Source organism: Electrona antarctica (assembly GCF_951216825.1).
Source record: "Electrona antarctica genome assembly, contig: scaffold_508, whole genome shotgun sequence".
NCBI lineage: Eukaryota > Metazoa > Chordata > Actinopteri > Myctophiformes > Myctophidae > Electrona > Electrona antarctica.
This window is the reverse complement of record NW_027637433.1, coordinates 40001-60176: the sequence shown is the minus strand read 5'-3', so window position 1 is coordinate 60176 and position 20176 is coordinate 40001. Positions and strand designations below refer to the sequence as shown.

Below are 20176 nucleotides of genomic sequence, written 5' to 3'. Positions count from 1 at the left end.
TAAAGCTACTCTTTTAGACTGTAAGTCATTAAAGCTACTCTTTTAGACTGTAAGTCATTAAAGCTACTCATTTAGACTGTAAGTCATTAAAGCTACTCATTTAGACTGTAAGTCATTAAAGCTACTCATTTAGACTGTAAGTCATTAAAGCTACTCATTTAGACTGTAAGTCATTAAAGCTACTCATTTAGACTGTAAGTCATTAAAGCTACTCATTTAGACTGTAAGTCATTAAAGCTACTCATTTAGACTGTAAGTCATTAAAGCTACTCATTTAGACTGTAAGTCATTAAAGCTACTCATTTAGACTGTAAGTCATTAAAGCTACTCATTTAGACTGTAAGTCATTAAAGCTACTCATTTAGACTGTAAGTCATTAAAGCTACTCATTTAGACTGTAAGTCATTAAAGCTACTCATTTAGACTGTAAGTCATTAAAGCTACTCATTTAGACTGTAAGTCATTAAAGCTACTCATTTAGACTGTAAGTCATTAAAGCTACTCATTTAGACTGTAAGTCATTAAAGCTACTCATTTAGACTGTAAGTCATTAAAGCTACTCATTTAGACTGTAAGTCATTAAAGCTACTCATTTAGACTGTAAGTCATTAAAGCTACTCATTTAGACTGTAAGTCATTAAAGCTACTCATTTAGACTGTAAGTCATTAAAGCTACTCTTTTAGACTGTAAGTCATTAAAGCTACTCATTTAGACTGTAAGTCATTAAAGCTACTCATTTAGACTGTAAGTCATTAAAGCTACTCATTTAGACTGTAAGTCATTAAAGCTACTCATTTAGACTGTAAGTCATTAAAGCTACTCATTTAGACTGTAAGTCATTAAAGCTACTCATTTAGACTGTAAGTCATTAAAGCTACTCATTTAGACTGTAAGTCATTAAAGCTACTCATTTAGACTGTAAGTCATTAAAGCGGGTCATGTAAACAGCTGAAATCAATAACATATCAGTATTCTGAAATTAATCTGAGGGCCACATTAAGTGAAGGTGGGGGCCGCATGTGGCCAGCGGGCCGCATGTGGCCAGCGGGCCGCATGTGGCCAGCGGGCCGCATGTGGCCAGCGGGCCGCATGTGGCCAGCGGGCCGCCAGTTGCCCATGTATGCCCTAAATCATGTGGGGACCCCCTGGGGGTCCTCATGTGGGGACCCCCTGGGGGTCCTGACCCACAGGTTGAGAACCATGTGCTTCTCTGCTGTTGTTCATTTAAACATATTCTTCATTCTTGCTATATTTTTCTGTTACCACGTCTGTATTAGTGGTGTGACAGTGACCTCTTGTGGCACTTAGTGGTCGTGCACATATGTACACATGTATATTAGTTTATGTGGCGAATATTTCATCTTTCTGGTTGTTTGACCCAAAACGTAAACAAACGGTGCAATAAATATTAAATACAGACGCATTTTGGGGTTAAATGTTGCTCTCTTTGATACGGAGACAGTCATGGTTGGCGAGATCCAAAATGAGTTATAACATCACAGGCAGAAGGTGGTTAATGAGTTATAACATCACAGGCAGAAGGTGGTTAATGAGTTATAACATCACAGGCAGAAGGTGGTTAATGAGTTATAACATCACAGGCAGAAGGTGGTTAATGAGTTATAACATCACAGGCAGAAGGTGGTTAATGAGTTATAACATCACAGGCAGAAGGTGGTTAATGAGTTATAACATCACAGACAGAAGGTGGTTAATGAGTTATAACATCACAGACAGAAGGTGGTTAATGAGTTATAACATCACAGACAGAAGGTGGTTAATGAGTTATAACATCACAGGCAGAAGGTGGTTAATGAGTTATAACATCACAGACAGAAGGTGGTTAATGAGTTATAACATCACAGGCAGAAGGTGGTTAATGAGTTATAACATCACAGGCAGAAGGTGGTTAATGAGTTATAACATCACAGGCAGAAGGTGGTTAATGAGTTATAACATCACAGGCAGAAGGTGGTTAATGAGTTATAACATCACAGACAGAAGGTGGTTAATGAGTTATAACATCACAGGCAGAAGGTGGTTAATGAGTTATAACATCACAGGCAGAAGGTGGTTAATGAGTTATAACATCACAGACAGAAGGTGGTTAATGAGTTATAACATCACAGACAGAAGGTGGTTAATGAGTTATAACATCACAGGCAGAAGGTGGTTAATGAGTTATAACATCACAGGCAGAAGGTGGTTAATGAGTTATAACATCACAGGCAGAAGGTGGTTAATGAGTTATAACATCACAGACAGAAGGTGGTTAATGAGTTATAACATCACAGGCAGAAGGTGGTTAATGAGTTATAACATCACAGACAGAAGGTGGTTAATGAGTTATAACATCACAGGCAGAAGGTGGTTAATGAGTTATAACATCACAGGCAGAAGGTGGTTAATGAGTTATAACATCACAGACAGAAGGTGGTTAATGAGTTATAACATCACAGACAGAAGGTGGTTAATGAGTTATAACATCACAGGCAGAAGGTGGTTAATGAGTTATAACATCACAGGCAGAAGGTGGTTAATGAGTTATAACATCACAGACAGAAGGTGGTTAATGAGTTATAACATCACAGACAGAAGGTGGTTAATGAGTTATAACATCACAGACAGAAGGTGGTTAATGAGTTATAACATCACAGACAGAAGGTGGTTAATGAGTTATAACATCACAGACAGAAGGTGGTTAATGAGTTATAACATCACAGGCAGAAGGTGGTTAATGAGTTATAACATCACAGACAGAAGGTGGTTAATGAGTTATAACATCACAGACAGAAGGTGGTTAATGAGTTATAACATCACAGGCAGAAGGTGGTTAATGAGTTATAACATCACAGGCAGAAGGTGGTTAATGAGTTATAACATCACAGGCAGAAGGTGGTTAATGAGTTATAACATCACAGACAGAAGGTGGTTAATGAGTTATAACATCACAGGCAGAAGGTGGTTAATGAGTTATAACATCACAGGCAGAAGGTGGTTAATGAGTTATAACATCACAGGCAGAAGGTGGTTAATGAGTTATAACATCACAGACAGAAGGTGGTTAATGAGTTATAACATCACAGACAGAAGGTGGTTAATGAGTTATAACATCACAGGCAGAAGGTGGTTATAAATGAGTTATAACATCACAGGCAGAAGGTGGTTAATGAGTTATAACATCACAGACAGAAGGTGGTTAATGAGTTATAACATCACAGGCAGAAGGTGGTTAATGAGTTATAACATCACAGGCAGAAGGTGGTTAATGAGTTATAACATCACAGGCAGAAGGTGGTTAATGAGTTATAACATCACAGACAGAAGGTGGTTAATGAGTTATAACATCACAGGCAGAAGGTGGTTATAAATGAGTTATAACATCACAGGCAGAAGGTGGTTAATGAGTTATAACATCACAGACAGAAGGTGGTTAATGAGTTATAACATCACAGGCAGAAGGTGGTTATAAATGAGTTATAACATCACAGGCAGAAGGTGGTTATAAATGAGTTATAACATCACAGACAGAAGGTGGTTAATGAGTTATAACATCACAGGCAGAAGGTGGTTAATGAGTTATAACATCACAGACAGAAGGTGGTTAATGAGTTATAACATCACAGGCAGAAGGTGGTTATAAATGAGTTATAACATCACAGGCAGAAGGTGGTTATAAATGAGTTATAACATCACAGACAGAAGGTGGTTAATGAGTTATAACATCACAGACAGAAGGTGGTTAATGAGTTATAACATCACAGGCAGAAGGTGGTTATAAATGAGTTATAACATCACAGGCAGAAGGTGGTTATAAATGAGTTATAACATCACAGACAGAAGGTGGTTAATGAGTTATAACATCACAGGCAGAAGGTGGTTAATGAGTTATAACATCACAGGCAGAAGGTGGTTAATGAGTTATAACATCACAGACAGAAGGTGGTTAATGAGTTATAACATCACAGGCAGAAGGTGGTTAATGAGTTATAACATCACAGACAGAAGGTGGTTAATGAGTTATAACATCACAGACAGAAGGTGGTTAATGAGTTATAACATCACAGGCAGAAGGTGGTTAATGAGTTATAACATCACAGGCAGAAGGTGGTTAATGAGTTATAACATCACAGGCAGAAGGTGGTTAATGAGTTATAACATCACAGGCAGAAGGTGGTTAATGAGTTATAACATCACAGACAGAAGGTGGTTAATGAGTTATAACATCACAGACAGAAGGTGGTTAATGAGTTATAACATCACAGGCAGAAGGTGGTTAATGAGTTATAACATCACAGGCAGAAGGTGGTTAATGAGTTATAACATCACAGACAGAAGGTGGTTAATGAGTTATAACATCACAGGCAGAAGGTGGTTAATGAGTTATAACATCACAGGCAGAAGGTGGTTAATGAGTTATAACATCACAGGCAGAAGGTGGTTAATGAGTTATAACATCACAGGCAGAAGGTGGTTAAAGGAGCATTCAGTGATTTGGGTGATTTGGAAAACCACCCAGTCCGCCCCGGTAACAAAATGTGCACATGCACGCTCTACAGTGGGGGGAAGTGTAACAGCATGTGCACCAAGGCCCGCCCCCACACATGATTGGAGGAAGGCCCCTCTCATCCTGATTGGATGGAGGCTTTGCCACCCGCCACCAAAACTGAAACTAGGGTTTTTTGACCCCAGGGGCTCACTGGGGACAGGGAGGAACTCCTTATATGGTCAGCACACTCTATTGTAGGGAGGATTATCCAAATAAAAAGAAAAAATAAGTGATATTTGAATGAAGCGAAATCACTGAATATACCTTTAATGAGTTATAACATCACAGGCAGAAGGTGGTTATAAAGGATTACTATTTTTTTTTAAAGTTAACTACCATAATGTTTATGTGTCGGATACACTCACTGAGATGTCCATGTTATTGATGGTGTGTTTTCTGTCCTTACAGTCGATTACCTGGCTGATTGATTGATTGATTGATTGATTGATTTGATTGGCTGATGCTGAACAACACGGTTACTGTACAAAGTGCTAGTTTTAGGTATAACTGTGTGCGTGAAATAAAACCTCTTAAAAGCAGTATTGTTTACTGTCAGATTGTTGACTGACACTTCTGTCTGTCTGTCTGTCTGTCTGTCTGTCTGTCTGTCTGTCTGTCTGTCTGTCTGTCTGTCTTGTCTGTCTCTCCAGCATGAGCTCCACCACCTGAACCGTCAGGGAGGTGACCTGATGGTGAAGCGCCCGGCGGCCTCGAGAGGCAAGAAGAAGAAGACGGGCGTTGTTGTCGCCGCCCTGCTGGCCGTGGCGGTGGCGGCCGGCGTGGCGGGCTTCCTGCTGTGGTGGTTCGTCTGTGAGTCGCCGTTAAATCCATTTATTCACGTCAAGGACCCCCAGAATTATCTAATTTATTCATGTCAAGGACCCCCAGAATTATCTAATTTATTCACGTCAAGGACCCCCAGAATTATCTAATTTATTCACGTCAAGGACCCCCAGAATTATCTAATTTATTCACGTCAAGGACCCCCAGAATTATCTAATTTATTCACGTCAAGGACCCCCAGAATTATCTAATTTATTCACGTCTAGGACCCCCAGAATTATCTAATTTATTCATGTCAAGGACCCCCAGAATTATCTAATTTATTCACGTCTAGGACCCCCAGAATTATCTAATTTATTCATGTCAAGGACCCCCAGAATTATCTAATTTATTCATGTCAAGGACCCCCAGAATTATCTAATTTATTCACGTCTAGGACCCCCAGAATTATCTAATTTATTCATGTCAAGGACCCCCAGAATTATCTAATTTATTCACGTCTAGGACCCCCAGAATTATCTAATTTATTCATGTCAAGGACCCCCAGAATTATCTAATTTATTCATGTCAAGGACCCCCAGAATTATCTAATTTATTCACGTCAAGGACCCCCAGAATTATCTAATTTATTCACGTCAAGGACCCCCAGAATTATCTAATTTATTCACGTCAAGGACCCCCAGAATTATCTGTAATTTATTCACGTCAAGGACCCCCAGAATTATCTAATTTATTCACGTCAAGGACCCCCAGAATTATCTGTAATTTATTCACGTCAAGGACCCCCAGAATTATCTGTAATTTATTCACGTCAAGGACCCCCAGAATTATCTGTAATTTATTCACGTCTAGGACCCCCAGAATTATCTGTAATTTATTCACGTCTAGGACCCCCAGAATTATCTGTAATTTATTCACGTCAAGGACCCCCAGAATGATCTGTAATTTATTCACGTCTAGGACCCCCAGAATTATCTGTAATTTGTAGTTCCACACTCACTCCAGAGGGCTACTATAGTTCCACACTCACTCCAGAGGACCACTATAGTTCCACACTCACTCCAGAGGACCACTATAGTTCCACACTCACTCCAGAGGACCACTATAGTTCCACACTCACTCCAGAGGACCACTATAGTTCCACACTCACTCCAGAGGACCACTATAGTTCCACACTCACTCCAGAGGGCCGCTATAGTTCCACACTCACTCCAGAGGACCACTATAGTTCCACACTCACTCCAGAGGGCCGCTATAGTTCCACACTCACTCCAGAGGGCCACTATAGTTCCACACTCACTCCAGAGGGCCACTATAGTTTCACACTCACTCCAGAGGGCCACTATAGTTCCACACTCACTCCAGAGGGCCAGTTCCACACTCACTCCAGAGGACCACTATAGTTCCACACTCACTCCAGAGGGCCACTATAGTTCCACACTCACTCCAGAGGGCCACTATAGTTCCACACTCACTCCAGAGGGCCACTATAGTTCCACACTCACTCCAGAGGGCCACTATAGTTCCACACTCACTCCAGAGAGCCACTATAGTTCCACACTCACTCCAGAGGGCCACTATAGTTCCACGCTCACTCCAGAGAGCCACTATAGTTCCACACTCACTCCAGAGAGCCACTATAGTTCCACGCTCACTCCAGAGGGCCGCTATAGTTCCACGCTCACTCCAGAGGGCCACTATAGTTCCACGCTCACTCCAGAGGGCCACTATAGTTCCACGCTCACTCCAGAGGGCCACTATAGTTCCACGCTCACTCCAGAGGGCCACTATAGTTCCACACTCACTCCAGAGGGCCACTATAGTTCCACACTCACTCCAGAGGGCCACTATAGTTCCACACTCACTCCAGAGGGCCACTATAGTTCCACACTCACTCCAGAGGGCCACTATAGTTCCACACACACTCCAGAGGGCCACTATAGTTCCACACTCACTCCAGAGGGCCACTATAGTTTCACATCATATGTAAACGAGTGTGTGATTTTTTTCTATATGTCCTCCCAGTCAAGAAGGGCTCCCAGGAGGGGACCCTCAGCGAGCAGAGGGTCCCAGCGGTGCTGGTGTTTTCGGGACATATGAAGCTGGAAGGGACCCCCTACAACCAGCAGCTGGAGGACCCCGCCAGCACGGAGTTCCAGAGCCTGTCCGACGACCTGGAGGAGATGGTAAGTCTGGATTAAAAATGAATAAATAAAATCAATTAAAGAAATCGGGGGTGCTCCGATTACGTTTTTTTGGTACTGATCCCGAGATCACCGATTTGTTTTTCTTCTCGCGATCGACCGGTTGTCCGATACTGATACCGCTAAACTTCCTCTCCTCTCCTCTCCTCTCCTCTCCTCTCCTCTCCTCTCCTCTCCTCTCCTCTCCTCTCCTCTCCTCTCCTCTCCTCTCCTCTCCTCTCCTCTCCTCTCCAGAGATTAGTGATGCTATTTGCCACTGCATGCGTGGAAATGGTTTTTAAACGGATTCACTACAGCTGCACACACACGCACGCGCACACGCACACGCACACGCACACGCACACGCACACAGTGCTGGAGGCACTTTAGTGTGAGGGGAATAAAAGGGTCCACCCCCCCCCCCCCCCAACAGGTTAATGGAAGCATCACTTGGGATTAGACTGATAGTCAAGTCACGTCAAGGAGTGGAGACACTGTTCAGGAGAGGAGAAAATAAATGATTGCATTTTTTATCCAAAATGAGTTAACATCACAGGCAGACTCTTCTCATACTAGAGCATGTCTGAATTAAATGTCAGAGCTGAAATCGACATGTAAATATGAAATAAATGCTTAAACATGTAGCTAGGTGTAATGTTAGAGACCACAGAAGACATGTAAATATGATGCTTAAACATGTAGCTAGGTGTAATGTTAGAGACCACAGAAGACATGTAAATATGAAATAAATGCTTAAACATGTAGCTAGGTGTAATGTTAGAGACCACAGAAGACATGTAAATATGAAATAAATGCTTAAGCATGTAGCTAGGTGTAATGTTAGAGTCCACAGAAGACATGTAAATATGAAATAAATGCTTAAACATGTAGCTATAGGTGTAATGTTAGAGACCACAGAAGACATGTAAATATGAAATAAATGCTTAAACATGTAGCTAGGTGTAATGTTAGAGACCACAGAAGTAAACCTTTCAAGCCTGTTTTCTCAACTCGCTGTTTCTCTGCCAGACGTTACTCTATAAGCCATATCTCCAAAACTGGTGGGTCAAACTGAACAACCAATATGTCAGTTTGAAGCTACGTCACATGACATGAAGAAACGGGTTCGGTATTTTTCAAAAATAGCCGATCTACAAGCTCGCAGAGATCTTGCATCTCTACTATTTTCCAACAGCTAAAGTTTATCAAATAATAGTTAAAAGTGGTCAAAATCTGAGGTGGTGTTTTGGTCGCCACACAGAACACCATATATTTACACCATATATTTAGTCTAATCTGAGGTGGTGTTTTGGTCGCCACACAGAACACCATATATTTACACCATATATTTAGTCTAATCTGAGGTGGTGTTTTGGTTGCCACACAGAACACCATATATTTACACCATATATTTAGTCTAATCTGAGGTGGTGTTTTGGTTGCCACACAGAACACCATATATTTACACCATATATTTAGTCTAATCTGAGGTGGTGTTTTGGTTGCCACACAGAACACCATATATTTACACCATATATTTAGTCTAATCTGAGGTGGTGTTTTGGTTGCCACACAGAACACCATATATTTACACCATATATTTAGTCTAATCTGAGGTGGTGTTTTGGTCGCCACACAGAACACCATATATTTACACCATATATTTACACCATATATTTACAATGTCATCATAATGGTCGCCACACAGAACACCATATATTTACACTGTGGTGTTTTGGTCGCCACACAGAACACCATATATTTACACTGTGGTGTTTTGGTCGCCACACAGAACACCATATATTTACACTGTGGTGTTTTGGTCGCCACACAGAACACCATATATTTACACTGTGGTGTTTTGGTCGCCACACAGAACACCATATATTTACACTGTGGTGTTTTGGTCGCCACACAGAACACCATATATTTACACTGTGGTGTTTTGGTCGCCACACAGAACACCATATATTTAGTCTTAGTGTCAGTCATCATAGCTTCATCCATGTCACAGAACACCATATATTTACACTGTCATCATAATGGTCGCCACACAGAACACCATATATTTACACCATATATATATATATATATATATATATAGTCTTAGTGTCAGTCATCATAGCTTGGTTTGGTTGCCACACAGAACACCATATATTTGCACCATATATTTACACCATATATTTAGTCTTAGTGTCAGTCATCATAGCTTCAACAGAACACCATATATTTACACTGTCATCATAGCTTGGTTTGGTCGCCACACAGAACACCATATATTTACACCATATATTTACACTGTCATCATAATGGTCGCCACACAGAACACCATATATTTACACTGTCAGCATAGCTTGGTTTTCATCTAGATTCATTACGTCAGTCCACAAACATTTTCCATGGATTTTTTTCTTTTTTCTTTTATTTCAGTCGACGGAATTAAAACGATATTACAATATTATAATATTTGTGTTTTTGTTCTGCTTCCAGTTGGAGAAAAACTACAAGAAAGACCCTTTTCTGGAGAAATACTACACCAAGTCTGTGGTCACTGCTTTCAGGTACTGCTCCTCTCCACTAGGGGGTGCTACATTATATAACGTGTTATATTGGTCCTGTGCAGTGAGGGGGGGCTGGCGTGGGATGACCTTTTATTACGCAGAGCCTGGTAGTCGATGGTCACTGAGGGGGCGCTTGTTTTACAGACGACTAGATTAAGGTTGGTGAGGGGTGCGTTAAAACGACCGGATTAAGGTTGGTGAGGGGTGCGTTAAAACGACCGGATTAAGGTTGGTGAGGGGTGCGTTAAAACGACAGGATTAAGGTTGGTGAGGGGTGCGTTAAAACGACCGGATTAAGGTTGGTGAGGGGTGCGTTAAAACGACCGGATTAAGGTTGGTGAGGGGTGCGTTAAAACGACCGGATTAAGGTTGGTGAGGGGTGCGTTAAAACGACTGGATTAAGGTTGGTGAGGGGTCCGTTAAAACGACCGGATTAAAGTTGGTGAGGGGTGCGTTAAAACGACCGGATTAAGGTTGGTGAGGGGTGCGTTAAAACGACCGGATTAAGGTTGGTGAGGGGTGCATTAAAACGACCGGATTAAGGTTGGTGATGGGTGCGTTAAAACGACCGGATTAAGGTTGGCGAGGGGTGCGTTAAAACGACCGGATTAAGGTTGGCGAGGGGTGCGTTAAAACGACCGGATTAAGGTTGGCGAGGGGTGCGTTAAAACGACCGGATTAAGGTTGGCGAGGGGTGCGTTAAAACGACCGGATTAAGGTTGGCGAGGGGTTCGTTAAAACGACCGTATTAAGGCTGTTGAGCAATGCCACAGTGAGGGGGGTGCTGGCGTACCACTGGACCCAGTTCTCCAATAGGGGGTGGTATTAAGGTGTAATTCTCCTCCTCCACAGTGAGGGGGTGCTGGCGTACCACTGCATTAAGTTGTAATTCTCCTCCTCCACAGTGAGGGGGTGCTGGCGTACCACTGCATTAAGGTGTAATTCTCCTCCTCCACAGTGAGGGGGTGCTGGCGTACCACTGCATTAAGGTGTACTTCTCCTCCTCCACAGTGAGGGGGTGCTGGCGTACCACTGCATTAAGGTGTAATTCTCCTCCTCCACAGTGAGGGGGTGCTGGCGTACCACTGCATTAAGGTGTAATTCTCCTCCTCCACAGTGAGGGGGTGCTGGCGTACCACTGCATTAAGGTGTACTTCTCCTCCTCCACAGTGAGGGGGTGCTGGCGTACCACTGGACCCAGTTCGACGTCCCAGCTGAGGATCTGGAGGTGGTGCCAGAGTTCTCGGAGGAGCGCGTCCTGGAGTCGTTGTGGGCTGGGCTTAGACAGCAGGGCAAGAGGAGCCGCCAGGAGATACGCATCAGTGAGGTCACATGTTCACGTGAGTGGTTATGACATCATCAGTGAGGTCACGTGTCGTCAGAAGCAAAGATTTGAGTTAAAAACGACTTTATATTCAAAGATTTGCGCCCCATTTTCACGATTTTTCAAAAATAGCAGATCTACAAGCTTGAGTGCCACGCTACGAGCTTGTAGAGGTCACAGCCTCACGTGAGTGTTCAAACCGATGCCGCCAGCATCTTTCAAAATAATACCACTATAGAGTACCGGCAGATTTTACTCTGAAAGCACCGAGTGCCGCGCTACGAGCTGCTTGTAGATCTGCTTGTAGATCTGCTATATTTTTTGGGGGAGACGGCTGGGGGACAACATATTTTCGGTTGGTCGGCGACCAAATTCTCTCTCTCTCTCTCTCTCTCTCTCTCTCTCTCTCTCTCTCTCTCTCTCTCTCTCTCTCTCTCTCTCTGTGTCCCAGTGTCTCTCTACCAGTGTCCCAGTTAGTCAGACAGATATGTGTGGGTGGGGGCACCGCAGCAGAGTGGGCAAGGTGACCCCCCCTCCCCCCCAATGCCCCATGGGGGAGGAGGGGGTGCAACCCAAATATTTGATAGTCTATGTATCACACTGTATTGTACTTAAAATCTGTCTGTCTGTCTGTCTGTCTGTCTGTCTGTCTGTCTGTCTGTACAGTCACAGATCCAAGGATGGCCAGGAATCCCAAAGCCAGTGAGTACACAATGTACATAACTTTACACAATGTACATAACTTTACACAATGTACATAACTTTACACAATGTACATAACTTTACACAATGTACATAACTTGTATACATGTATGTAATTTGAAAGTAGTATAGTGTGGTCGGCTGGACCCACAGTGGTCTGTATGGTGGTCATATTCTATAACTTATAAATGTCCTTTGATGATGACGTGATTACGATAGGTCTCAGATTACATACAAGTATAAACACATCACCCTTTACCCCCCCGACATTTAATTACATCTTAATTACGTCACCATCAACAGCCAAGTTATAGAATATGACCACCACACACACACACACACACACACACACACACACACACACACACACACACACACACACACACACACACACACACACACACACACACACACACACACACACACACACACACACACACACACATACATACACACATACATACATACCACTTCTGGTCCAGCCGACCACAACACTCTGCTTGCGCAAGTAATAATCATAACCCGTCGTAATGACTGATTTTTACACTTGCTGAAGCTTGTAGATCGGCTATTTTCAGCATGCAACCAAGTGCAAAAATGACTTTTACTGGATCTCTTGTCCACTAGTCCCTTCCTAACATTTTAGTCTAGTTTTACTTGTCAGTATATTTCGTCTTAGTTTTAGTCACCATCGCTTAGAATACAGTTTCCATTTAGTTTTTATTCAGTTTTCGTCAGTGAAAAAAGGTTCGACGGACATTTTTCGTCTTAGTTTTAGTTGAGGAAAACAACACTGCTGTTATCATCCTCTCCACAGAGGAGTGTTTCAGTCTGTTATCATCCTCTCCACAGAGGAGTGTTTCAGTCTGTTATCATCCTCTCCACAGAGGAGTGTTTCAGTCAGTCTGTTATCCTCTCCACAGAGGAGTGTTTCAGTCTGTTATCATCCTCTCCACAGAGGAGTGTTTCAGTCAGTCTGTTATCATCCTCTCCACAGAGGAGTGTTTCAGTCAGTCTGTTATCATCCTCTCCACAGAGGAGTGTTTCAGTCTGTTATCATCCTCTCCACAGAGGAGTGTTTCAGTCTGTTATCATCCTCTCCACAGAGGAGTGTTTCAGTCAGTCTGTTATCATCCTCTCCACAGAGGAGTGTTTCAGTCTGTTATCATCCTCTCCATAGATGAGTGTTTCAGTCTGTTATCATCCTCTCCACAGAGGAGTGTTTCAGTCTGTTATCATCCTCTCCACAGAGGAGTGTTTCAGTCTGTTATCATCCTCTCCACAGAGGAGTGTTTCAGTCTGTTATCATCCTCTCCATAGAGGAGTGTTTCAGTCTGTTATCATCCTCTCCACAGAGGAGTGTTTCAGTCTGTTATCATCCTCTCCACAGAGTGTTTCAGTCTTTTATCATCCTCTCCATAGGAGTGTTTCAGTCTGTTATCATCCTCTCCACAGAGGAGTGTTTCAGTCTGTTATCATCCTCTCCACAGAGGAGTGTTTCAGTCAGTCTGTTATCATCCTCTCCACAGAGGAGTGTTTCAGTCTGTTATCATCCTCTCCATAGATGAGTGTTTCAGTCTGTTATCATCCTCTCCACAGAGGAGTGTTTCAGTCTGTTATCATCCTCTCCACAGAGGAGTGTTTCAGTCTGTTATCATCCTCTCCACAGAGGAGTGTTTCAGTCTGTTATCATCCTCTCCATAGAGGAGTGTTTCAGTCTGTTATCATCCTCTCCACAGAGGAGTGTTTCAGTCTTTTATCATCCTCTCCATAGGAGTGTTTCAGTCTGTTATCATCCTCTCCACAGAGGAGTGTTTCAGTCTGTTATCATCCTCTCCATAGAGGAGTGTTTCAGTCTGTTATCATCCTCTCCACAGAGGAGTGTTTCAGTCTTTTATCATCCTCTCCACAGAGGAGTGTTTCAGTCTGTTATCATCCTCTCCACAGAGGAGTGTTTCAGTCTGTTATCATCCTCTCCATAGAGGAGTGTTTCAGTCTGTTATCATCCTCTCCACAGAGGAGTGTTTCAGTCTGTTATCATCCTCTCCACAGAGGAGTGTTTCAGTCAGTTATCATCCTCTCCATAGAGGAGTGTTTCAGTCAGTTATCATCCTCTCCACAGAGGAGTGTTTCAGTCTGTTATCATCCTCTCCACAGAGGAGTGTTTCAGTCTGTTATCATCCTCTACACAGAGGAGTGTTTCAGTCTGTTATCATCCTCTCCATAGAGGAGTGTTTCAGTCTGTTATCATCCTCTCCACAGAGGAGTGTTTCAGTCTGTTATCATCCTCTCCATAGATGAGTGTTTCAGTCTGTTATCATCCTCTCCATAGATGAGTGTTTCAGTCTGTTATCATCCTCTCCACAGAGGAGTGTTTCAGTCTGTTATCATCCTCTCCATAGATGAGTGTTTCAGTCTGTTATCATCCTCTCCACAGAGGAGTGTTTCAGTCTTTTATCATCCTCTCCATAGAGGAGTGTTTCAGTCTGTCATCATCCTCTCCACAGAGGAGTGTTTCAGTCTGTTATCATCCTCTCCACAGAGGAGTGTTTCAGTCTGTTATCATCCTCTCCACAGAGGAGTGTTTCAGTCTGTTATCATCCTCTCCACAGAGGAGTGTTTCAGTCAGTCTGTTATCATCCTCTCCACAGAGGAGTGTTTCAGTCTGTTATCATCCTCTCCACAGAGGAGTGTTTCAGTCAGTCTGTTATCATCCTCTCCACAGAGGAGTGTTTCAGTCAGTCTGTTATCATCCTCTCCACAGAGGAGTGTTTCAGTCTGTTATCATCCTCTCCACAGAGGAGTGTTTCAGTCTGTTATCATCCTCTCCACAGAGGAGTGTTTCAGTCAGTCTGTTATCATCCTCTCCACAGAGGAGTGTTTCAGTCTGTTATCATCCTCTCCATAGATGAGTGTTTCAGTCTGTTATCATCCTCTCCACAGAGGAGTGTTTCAGTCTGTTATCATCCTCTCCACAGAGGAGTGTTTCAGTCTGTTATCATCCTCTCCACAGAGGAGTGTTTCAGTCTGTTATCATCCTCTCCATAGAGGAGTGTTTCAGTCTGTTATCATCCTCTCCACAGAGGAGTGTTTCAGTCTTTTATCATCCTCTATAGGAGTGTTTCAGTCTGTTATCATCCTCTCCACAGAGGAGTGTTTCAGTCTGTTATCATCCTCTCCATAGAGGAGTGTTTCAGTCTGTTATCATCCTCTCCACAGAGGAGTGTTTCAGTCTTTTATCATCCTCTCCATAGAGGAGTGTTTCAGTCTGTTATCATCCTCTCCACAGAGTGTTTCAGTCTGTTATCATCCTCTCCACAGAGGAGTGTTTCAGTCTGTTATCATCCTCTCCATAGAGGAGTGTTTCAGTCTGTTATCATCCTCTCCACAGAGGAGTGTTTCAGTCTGTTATCATCCTCTCCACAGAGGAGTGTTTCAGTCAGTTATCATCCTCTCCATAGAGGAGTGTTTCAGTCAGTTATCATCCTCTCCACAGAGGAGTGTTTCAGTCTGTTATCATCCTCTCCACAGAGGAGTGTTTCAGTCTGTTATCATCCTCTACACAGAGGAGTGTTTCAGTCTGTTATCATCCTCTCCATAGAGGAGTGTTTCAGTCTGTTATCATCCTCTCCACAGAGGAGTGTTTCAGTCTGTTATCATCCTCTCCATAGATGAGTGTTTCAGTCTGTTATCATCCTCTCCATAGATGAGTGTTTCAGTCTGTTATCATCCTCTCCACAGAGGAGTGTTTCAGTCTGTTATCATCCTCTCCATAGATGAGTGTTTCAGTCTGTTATCATCCTCTCCACAGAGGAGTGTTTCAGTCTTTTATCATCCTCTCCATAGAGGAGTGTTTCAGTCTGTTATCATCCTCTCCACAGAGGAGTGTTTCAGTCTGTTATCATCCTCTCCACAGAGGAGTGTTTCAGTCTGTTATCATCCTCTCCACAGAGGAGTGTTTCAGTCTGTTATCATCCTCTCCATAGAGGAGTGTTTCAGTCTGTTATCATCCTCTCCACAGAGGAGTGTTTCAGTCTGTTATCATCCTCTCCACAGAGTGTTTCAGTCAGTTATCATCCTCTCCATAGAGGAGTGTTTCAGTCAGTTATCATCCTCTCCACAGAGGAGTGTTTCAGTCTGTTATCATCCTCTCCACAGAGGAGTGTTTCAGTCTGTTATCATCCTCTACACAGAGGAGTGTTTCAGTCTGTTATCATCCTCTCCATAGAGGAGTGTTTCAGTCTGTTATCATCCTCTCCACAGAGTGTTTCAGTCTGTTATCATCCTCTCCACAGAGGAGTGTTTCAGTCTGTTATCATCCTCTCCATAGATGAGTGTTTCAGTCTGTTATCATCCTCTCCATAGATGAGTGTTTCAGTCTGTTATCATCCTCTCCACAGAGGAGTGTTTCAGTCTGTTATCATCCTCTCCATAGATGAGTGTTTCAGTCTGTTATCATCCTCTCCACAGAGGAGTGTTTCAGTCTTTTATCATCCTCTCCATAGAGGAGTGTTTCAGTCTGTTATCATCCTCTCCACAGAGGAGTGTTTCAGTCTGTTATCATCCTCTCCACAGAGGAGTGTTTCAGTCTGTTATCATCCTCTCCATAGAGGAGTGTTTCAGTCTGTTATCATCCTCTCCACAGAGGAGTGTTTCAGTCTGTTATCATCCTCTCCACAGAGGAGTGTTTCAGTCAGTTATCATCCTCTCCATAGAGGAGTGTTTCAGTCAGTTATCATCCTCTCCACAGAGGAGTGTTTCAGTCTGTTATCATCCTCTCCACAGAGGAGTGTTTCAGTCTGTTATCATCCTCTACACAGAGGAGTGTTTCAGTCTGTTATCATCCTCTCCATAGAGGAGTGTTTCAGTCTGTTATCATCCTCTCCACAGAGTGTTTCAGTCTGTTATCATCCTCTCCACAGAGGAGTGTTTCAGTCTGTTATCATCCTCTCCATAGATGAGTGTTTCAGTCTGTTATCATCCTCTCCATAGATGAGTGTTTCAGTCTGTTATCATCCTCTCCACAGAGGAGTGTTTCAGTCTGTTATCATCCTCTCCATAGATGAGTGTTTCAGTCTGTTATCATCCTCTCCACAGAGGAGTGTTTCAGTCTTTTATCATCCTCTCCATAGAGGAGTGTTTCAGTCTGTTATCATCCTCTCCACAGAGGAGTGTTTCAGTCTGTTATCATCCTCTCCACAGAGGAGTGTTTCAGTCTGTTATCATCCTCTCCATAGAGGAGTGTTTCAGTCTGTTATCATCCTCTCCACAGAGGAGTGTTTCAGTCTGTTATCATCCTCTCCACAGAGGAGTGTTTCAGTCAGTTATCATCCTCTCCATAGAGGAGTGTTTCAGTCAGTTATCATCCTCTCCACAGAGGAGTGTTTCAGTCTGTTATCATCCTCTCCACAGAGGAGTGTTTCAGTCTGTTATCATCCTCTACACAGAGGAGTGTTTCAGTCTGTTATCATCCTCTCCATAGAGGAGTGTTTCAGTCTGTTATCATCCTCTCCACAGAGTGTTTCAGTCTGTTATCATCCTCTCCACAGAGTGTTTCAGTCAGTTATCATCCTCTCCACAGAGGAGTGTTTCAGTCTGTTATCATCCTCTCCACAGAGGAGTGTTTCAGTCTGTTATCATCCTCTACACAGAGGAGTGTTTCAGTCTGTTATCATCCTCTCCAAAGAGGAGTGTTTCAGTCTGTTATCATCCTCTCCACAGAGGAGTGTTTCAGTCTGTTATCATCCTCTCCACAGAGGAGTGTTTCAGTCTGTTATCATCCTCTCCACAGAGGAGTGTTTCAGTCAGTCTGTTATCATCCTCTCCACAGAGTGTTTCAGTCAGTCTGTTATCCTCTCCACAGAGGAGTGTTTCAGTCAGTCTGTTATCATCCTCTCCACAGAGGAGTGTTTCAGTCAGTTATCATCCTCTCCACAGAGGAGTGTTTCAGTCTGTTATCATCCTCTCCACAGAGGAGTGTTTCAGTCTGTTATCATCCTCTCCACAGAGGAGTGTTTCAGTCTGTTATCATCCTCTCCACAGAGGAGTGTTTCAGTCTGTTATCATCCTCTCCACAGAGAGTGTTTCAGTCTGTTATCATCCTCTCCACAGAGGAGTGTTTCAGTCTGTTATCATCCTCTCCACAGAGGAGTGTTTCAGTCTGTTATCATCCTCTCCACAGATGAGTGTTTCAGTCAGTCTGTTATCATCCTCTCCACAGAGGAGTGTTTCAGTCTGTTATCATCCTCTCCACAGAGGAGTGTTTCAGTCTGTTATCATCCTCTCCACAGAGTTTTTCAGTCTGTTATCATCCTCTCCACAGAGGAGTGTTTCAGTCTGTTATCATCCTCTCCACAGAGGAGTGTTTCAGTCAGTCTGTTATCATCCTCTCCACAGAGGAGTGTTTCAGTCAGTCTGTTAACATCCTCTCCACAGAGGAGTGTTTCAGTCAGTCTGTTATCATCCTCTCCACAGAGGAGTGTTTCAGTCAGTCTGTTATCATCCTCTCCACAGAGGAGTGTTTCAGTCAGTCTGTTATCATCCTCTCCACAGAGGAGTGTTTCAGTCAGTCTGTTATCATCCTCTCCACAGAGGAGTGTTTCAGTCAGTCTGTTATCATCCTCTCCACAGAGGAGTGTTTCAGTCTCCTCTGTTATCATCCTCTCCATAGAGGAGTGTTTCAGTCTGTTATCATCCTCTCCACAGAGGAGTGTTTCAGTCTGTTATCATCCTCTCCATAGAGGAGTGTTTCAGTCAGTCTGTTATCATCCTCTCCACAGAGGAGTGTTTCAGTCTGTTATCATCCTCTCCACAGAGGAGTGTTTCAGTCTATCATCCTCTCCATAGAGGAGTGTTTCAGTCTGTTATCATCCTCTCCACAGAGGAGTGTTTCAGTCTGTTATCATCCTGTCCACAGAGGACTGTTTCAGTCAGTTATCATCCTCCACAGAGGAGTGTTTCAGTCTGTTATCATCCTCTCCATAGAGGAGTGTTTCAGTCAGTCTGTTATCATCCTCTCCACAGAGGAGTGTTTCAGTCAGTCTGTTATCATCCTCTCCACAGAGGAGTGTTTCAGTCTGTTATCATCCTCTCCACAGAGGAGTGTTTCAGTCTGTTATCATCCTCTCCACAGAGGAGTGTTTCAGTCTGTTATTATTCTCTCCACAGAGGAGTGTTTCTTCCGACTGGAAGCCGACTCCAGCGAGCAGAGCTTCCAGTCTCCGGGTTTTCCCAGTAAATACCCGTCCAAGTCTCGCTGCCAGTGGCAGATCCGAGCCCCGCCCACCCACGCCATCTCTCTGAAGTTCTCCAAGTTCCACATCGAGGACGACTGTTCCAACGACTTCGTCTCCATCTACGACTCGCTGAGTCCTGACGACTCGCAGGCCATCACTGAGTGAGTTACTGTTACTATTATTATTAATATTATTAATATATGACTCGCTGAGCCCTGACGACTCCCAGGCCATCACTGAGTGAGTTACTGTTACTATTATTATTAATATTATTAATATATGACTCACTGAGTCCTGACGACTCCCAGGCCATCACTGAGTGAGTTACTGTTACTATTAATATTATTAATATATGACTCGCTGAGTCCTGACGACTCCCAGGCCATCACTGAGTGAGTTACTGTTACTATTATTAATATATGACTCACTGAGTCCTGACGACTCCCAGGCCATCACTGAGTGAGTTACTGTTACTATTATTAATATATGACTCACTGAGTCCTGACGACTCCCAGGCCATCACTGAGTGAGTTACTGTTACTATTATTATTAATATTATTAATATATGACTCACTGAGTCCTGACGACTCCCAGGCCATCACTGAGTGAGTTACTGTTACTATTATTAATATATGACTCACTGAGTCCTGACGACTCCCAGGCCATCACTGAGTGAGTTACTGTTACTATTAATATTATTAATATATGACTCACTGAGTCCTGACGACTCCCAGGCCATCACTGAGTGAGTTACTGTTACTATTATTATTAATATTATTAATATATGACTCACTGAGTCCTGACGACTCCCAGGCCATCACTGAGTGAGTTACTGTTA

The 20176-nt window shown here is 43.1% G+C and overlaps 1 protein-coding gene across 1 annotated transcript in view; it reads left to right on the top strand.

Annotated features, from left to right (window-relative positions):
- st14 (ST14 transmembrane serine protease matriptase) overlaps positions 1-20176 on the top strand; it is a 55742-nt gene that overhangs the window by 9936 nt on the left and 25630 nt on the right. The window contains exons 2-7 of the mRNA XM_079531766.1: positions 5201-5360; positions 7359-7519; positions 10007-10077; positions 11248-11417; positions 12068-12103; positions 19271-19499. Of these exons, the coding sequence (XP_079387892.1) occupies positions 5201-5360; positions 7359-7519; positions 10007-10077; positions 11248-11417; positions 12068-12103; positions 19271-19499 (827 nt within the window). The remainder of the gene's footprint in view (positions 1-5200; positions 5361-7358; positions 7520-10006; positions 10078-11247; positions 11418-12067; positions 12104-19270; positions 19500-20176) is intronic.